At 46.4% G+C, this 6000-nt stretch overlaps 1 protein-coding gene across 2 annotated transcripts in view; it reads right to left on the bottom strand.

Moving 5' to 3' along the window:
- TNFAIP8 (TNF alpha induced protein 8) overlaps positions 1–6000 on the bottom strand; it is a 110421-nt gene extending 104421 nt beyond the window's left edge. Inside the window, exon 1 of one of the 2 annotated variants that reach the window (XM_014844073.3) lies at positions 5862–6000. In XM_014844073.3, the coding sequence (XP_014699559.1) occupies position 5862 (1 nt within the window). In that variant the 5' untranslated portion in view covers positions 5863–6000. Of the gene's footprint in view, positions 1–5427; positions 5600–5861 lie in introns of those variants that run through there. The other variant, XM_070517551.1, reaches the window with a different exon arrangement.

Here is a 6000-nt window from a genome sequence, read left to right on the forward strand (position 1 = left end):
GGCCTAAAATACAGCAGCACATTGGACAAGCTCAAAGTTTCATTTGGCATATCACCTTTGTGGCTGCCCAGACGATCACGGTCTCAAACCATGCCCTCTGCGGCACACAGGGCAGGGACTCCCGACTTCCTTGGGAGGCGACCTGTGGATACATGGTCTCTGACCCTGCAGGTGTTAGCAGCCATCCATTCAGGCACCCTCAGTCAGTCCAGGTCATAAAAGCAAAGGAGCAAAATGGCTAAGCATGGCAACACAGAGGCCATCGCCAGAGGCTGGGGGAGGTCTGAGCTCATTCACCTGGTCCAGGCAGACTCCATGAGTCCCCGGGTGCCTATCGCTACACCAAGGAAGAGGAATTCATTCCATCCCCAAGTCAAGACTGCTCTGCCCTTCCAGGGCCGTGATCGTATTTAATCAAACACCAGCCATTTCCCAGAAAACTGCCTGATCTTTTTAAAGAGAGAAGAAGGAAGAACAAAGGAGTCGTTTCATGATCACAGGGTTGTGGAATCAGGTACTGGACTTATTTCTTAAAGGTTTGAGTCATCGAAGCTTGTTTTGAACTTTGCAATCTGTTGCCAACAGTGTGCCTGCAGGTTTTCTCAAAAGACCGAGGCATTTCTGCGGAATTCCCTTGTTGCACCTGCATGTGTGTGAGACTGAACAGTCAGCTCAGGAGCCCGAGACAGGAAAGGATGAGGGCAGTGAGCTCTCCACGGCACACACCACGGCCTCTGTCTCCCTCACTTTGGTTGAGAGTGATATTCTAAGAAACTCATTTGCAAAAATAAATAAAATACTAGGAGTGGAGAAGGCTTGAACGAAACGAATTTGGTTTGAAGGAATAAAAGCCTGGCTTAGGAAAAGGACTGGCCGGGTGGGCTGTTTCTTACTTTTTGGCTCCTTTCAAATATTCATGAGTGTGCGGTGTGCCCCACAGAGTGCCGTGTTCCCAGAAAAGCTGGCCCCAGTGAACAAGCCTGAAGATGCATCCCTGCCCTCTGCCTCCCGGAAGTCTCACAACTTCCCCTGAAGACATGCCAGCCCGAGTCCCCTTGCGACACCAAGGGCAGCTGAGACATAGCTTCCTGTCTGTCTTGGATAATCCGGTTTCACACACTATCTGTTTTAAACAAGGGCCTCCAGAGGTGAAAGGCCAACTCTCTCTCACAACTTAACTGTAATAGGTCTTTGAAAAGCTCCCCTCACGTACGGGGAGGCCCAGTGGATGCCACAGCTCATCTTCATGCTCAGACACATAAATCCCAGATGCTCTGCTCTGGCTCATTTCTCTCGAGCAGCAGCAGCAAGACAGCCCTCTGTAATCACGTGACCCTGCAGCTGGGAGTCATTGAAATTGTGCTCTATTCACCCCACTGTGGGGGCTCCTCCGGCATTATTAGAAGAAAAAAAGATCATGCTAAAGCACATGTGGTACAAGTTACCACTCTCCCTCTCTACTCTACTACGACCCCATACAAACGCCATCCTCTTGAAATGAGACCGATCTGGCCAATCTAACAAAGTGTACCACTTGCTGGGTGCCTTCTGCATATTGGACAACAGGAGAGGAACATTCCAGTTTAATTCACACAACAATCCTATGATGTAAATACTATCCCCGTTTTTAGGAGAAGAAACAGACTCAGAAAGCTTAAGTAGATTGTCCAAAGTCACTACACAGCCATTGGTGGCCGAGACATGAACAGCTGATTCCAGCAGTCATGTCAACCAACCACTTCTTGACTAAACTAAAAGTCATCTTTATTCCCAGTGTTTAAGGAAACTACAACAAATGGAATTTTGGACTTAATTCCCTTCTCTGATATGAAAGAAACAAATCTCGATTTGTTTATAAGTCAGCTTGGGGTACACCAGGGGAGTCCCATTCCTGTTGACCTCTCACACCTTTTTTTTTTTTTTTTTTGGTGGGGAAGATTGCTGTGTGCCTAGCCTCCAGTCACTTGCAGAGAAATATCACCATGTTGGTCTATTACCCTTCTTGTTCTATTTGAAAAAGCACAACCCTAGGAAAACAAACTTGTTGACGCCCATCCAGCTTTGCAGCTGGTTCCGAACCTCTGCTACCTTGGTTCTGAAGCATAAATACTTGCTTCTAGAGAAAAAGCAATTGCTCTCTAAAAGGATAAGTGGGTGTTATTGGATTATTGCCGAGCCTGTGACATTTTCATACACGTTGCTCAGGTGACTTCTATGCTTGACATGAAAGGCCAAGAAAACAAAATTCTGTGCATCAGGTTTACTGCAGTTATACCCCCGGTTATTTGAAACAGACATCAGAAGAAATGTTTCTTATTATTGAGAAATAAAAATACTTTAAAAATTGTTCTTAGCTCAGGGCTAATCTTCCTCAAAAAAAAAAATTGTTCTTCTACTGTCCTAAGAAGTGCCTTTAACTTTCTTTTGTGAAACACAGAAAAATTCTGAACCCATTTTTGCCACTGTTAAGTTATCTTCAGGGACTTGTTCTTATTAATAAACATTTTTCTGCAAGTCACTAGTTCTCTTGGATCCTAAACCTTCATGTGAACATGAGAGGGTTTTGCAGTGCCATGCACACAGTAGGAACTCAATAAACGCCTGCTGCATGAATGAATGGTGTTCACCTTGCAAGCTGGACAGAGGGGATGCCCCTCCAAATTTGTATAACTTGTATGACAGCAAATGTTATGGTCTAAGATTCATGTGCCAGAGGGTTTCTAAGGTGCCTCTTGCCTCTCACATTCTAGAATTATCTACCCTCTACTTTCAGCTCACGTCTTCCCCTTAAGGTTAAAACATAGCATGCAAACTGACATCCACTGGATACTATTTGACCTCATTTACATTTTGCAACAAGGTTCACTGAATTATTTTAACCCTCGATGAATCATCCATTTTCAGCTACTGGGAAGCACCACTGATGGACAAAAGTCTAGAAACTGCAGTTGGCTCAGACCTCAGTGGCACAGTCATCAAAGCCAGTGACAGGAGAGCGGGAAGTAAACTGTTACCCACGGGGAAACATAAGGTGGGACGTTAAAAGCTGCCTTTTGGGGTTTGTTGGGTTCTTGTGTGCATTTGGTATTAAATGCAGGATGTGGGCAGCATGAGGAGGGGTGGGGTGAGAAAAGTTAACTTGCTCACACAGTGCCTTCCCTTAACTTCTGCATCAGAGCTGATTCTCTGTGAATGCCAAATGGGGGCAAAAAGTCCACTTTCCATCCAGGTTGGCCCCGGGGCATGTCCCCATTGTCCAAGCCAGTGCCCCTGGTACTGGGGTTGTTCTAACACTCCGTTTCCCCTCCGTGAGAAACCAGGAGGCCCTTATTTGTTATCACTGCCACTCCCCTGCCTCCTGGAGGTTATCCCATCTTCAGTCTCTACAATTTGTACCAGGGAAAAATGGAGGGGGTGGGGACAGGACTACTCTGCAGGGTGTGGAAGCAAAGCTCAATTCTGACTGAGTACAATGAAATCTCCAAGAAGAAAATGTGTTACTCCCAAGGGGCTATCCCAAGCAGAAAAGGACTAACTGGATCAACTAACTATGACACCTCTGTAGAGCCTGGCACTGTGGCAGACTCAACATCAAGGATCAGCAAGCTCTCTGAAGTTCCCCAAGCCATAAACCACCTGGCCATCCGCTCCTCCCCCCACATGGCATTTCCTAATGAGAACTGTTGGATGCAATCATTTCTCTCCACACACCCTTTCCTCCAATTTCAACAGAACGAAGAATTGCAGAGTACAGGCCTCAGAAAATACTGTTCCTGGCCCTTGCAGCGTGCCTGTTCACGCTCAGTTTCTGCCATTCTTTTGGGACCCCAGAAGAGCCTGTCCTCATAACACCTCACGACACAGAGGAGATTATATCTAGCAATACAGTCAGAAACAGAAAATTAACAGACAACGAAGATGAGAAGATTTTCCAGCTCACAACACCCCTCTTCTCGTTAAATTTAAACACACCAGAACAAAAGACACAATTGATTAAAAGTCTCCCCTAAAGACAAAATTGTAAAGACCCATTTGTGCAGGATCACCATACTTTCAGGGGAACTTCCTTATATTCAATAACTTATTAATGATTCTTAAATTATCAGATAATCTAGACGAATATAATGGCTTATAAGGCCTATGTCTGTTAACGTAAAGAGCTTCACACGAAACACTCAGTATCTAAGGTATTCATATTTTACTGGGAGGTAGGACATAGTCCGCTCCCCTAAACTTTATTACTCAAATTACAGGTAAAAGTCAAAAGGTGGGCAAGGGGTGGGGGAGGCAATTAGTGCTTATGGAGGAGAACAGGCATCCCAAAAATCTACAAAACAGCTAATTTTGTGACCAGCCACAATATTAACAATAACTTGCTGACTTAACTCCCCCTGACAGATCTAATTAGAAGGTGGCAATAAATGGTTCCAGGTGTTTAATTAAGTGTGATAATTATTTCTTTCCTTAAAGAGAGATGGAGTCATATGTTTACATTTCAAAGCATAATGTTTCCTTAGTTAAAACACTGTGGAAACACTTTTGTGTAACAAAGGATTCAAACCAGGATAAAAATATCTGCTGCGATAAACAGCACTTAAAGTGATTTATCAGCTCTAACTTTCATATGCCCATGCCCGACGGCAACTTAAAGGCTGCTCTGTTCTGGTTATTTCTTTAGCCACATAGTTTTGTTATCCTTACACCTCAGTGAATAATTTCTACTCAACCTGTCATTTCCCTACCAGCATGTCTTAAATGAAGTCTTATCAAGGAAGTGGGGAGATTTTATGGGGATCTCCATTCACACAACAAGAACATAGCAAGAATAAACAGATATAGAAAAATTCAGAGACTGTTAGAATTGGATGGGATCTCAGCAACCAGGGAATCCTTTTATGGATGGACTCAAGTACAGTACTGCTCTCAATTAGCGGCAGTGATTCAACTTTTTAAAAGTGCAGGCTGGTGTATATTTTTTTAAATATGCCCCACATTAAGATAGTATTGACTCCCCAAAAAGTAATTTATGGAGGGATGGAATTATCAGTCTTAAGTAACCCAAGGATTTTGTTGTTTCAACACTGGGCACTCAACTCGTGTCTCCCTCCTTCCATGATTCCCTCAGGGTACTACTGCTCTTTCTACCTAGTGCTGTGTTTTAGGAAATAAATTGGCTTTAGAAATACGATGTCACTGAACCAATAAACACCCTTTAGGTGCCCAAGCCTGGTTGGTCAGCGTGGTCTTGAACTCTCCTGGGTCGGAGGGAGTTCATCAGGTGTTCTTGCATCAGGTGCTGAGGGCTCCAGAGTCACACGCGCGCGCAAGGACACACGCACACACACAACTTTCTTCTTCAAAGGACATCCACCAAAAACTCTCGTCCCTGCCGGTTTTACAATTCAGGGTTGGATTACAATCTCATACCAGCATCTCGGTCTGCAATCTGGGGCATCCTGATAACCCGGGCAGTCCTTTCGATAGCATGAGCTGTTACCAGGAGGGCGTGACACATAGCAGGGGCCGCGTTGACGAAGGAAGGAACAGCGAGTGGCGCTCAGGGCAGGAGGTGGAAGCTAGGGGATCGATCCGAGTCGGTAAGGACCCCTCGCCGGAGGTCTCAGATTGTTGCTGCAACGCAGGAACTGGGTAAAACTCCGGGGAGTTTCCGGGGCTGTGCGCGCCTGCACACACCCTTACACACACTCGCTCACATTCACCTACTCACACCCACTCACACTCACTCACTCCCGAAACTCTAGGTGAGCGGAAAGCGCGCCCCAAGGAGCAGCGTGCAGCCCAGCGGCCGGGAAAGCCCGGCGAGGGTGTGTACGGGACCGGCGAGCCCAGGAGGCACTTACTCGGAAGAGGGGGCGCGGTGGCGCCGGGACACTCAGAGGCGAGCTGGGCGATCGGACGGCGCGGAGTCCCCTAGTCGCTCTAACGCTCGCGGGCTCCCGCGGACCGGTCAGCCGAGCGCGGGATAGGGCCGGCGGGAGG

Source organism: Equus asinus, chromosome 9 (assembly GCF_041296235.1).
Source record: "Equus asinus isolate D_3611 breed Donkey chromosome 9, EquAss-T2T_v2, whole genome shotgun sequence".
In the NCBI taxonomy this organism is placed as follows: domain Eukaryota; kingdom Metazoa; phylum Chordata; class Mammalia; order Perissodactyla; family Equidae; genus Equus; species Equus asinus.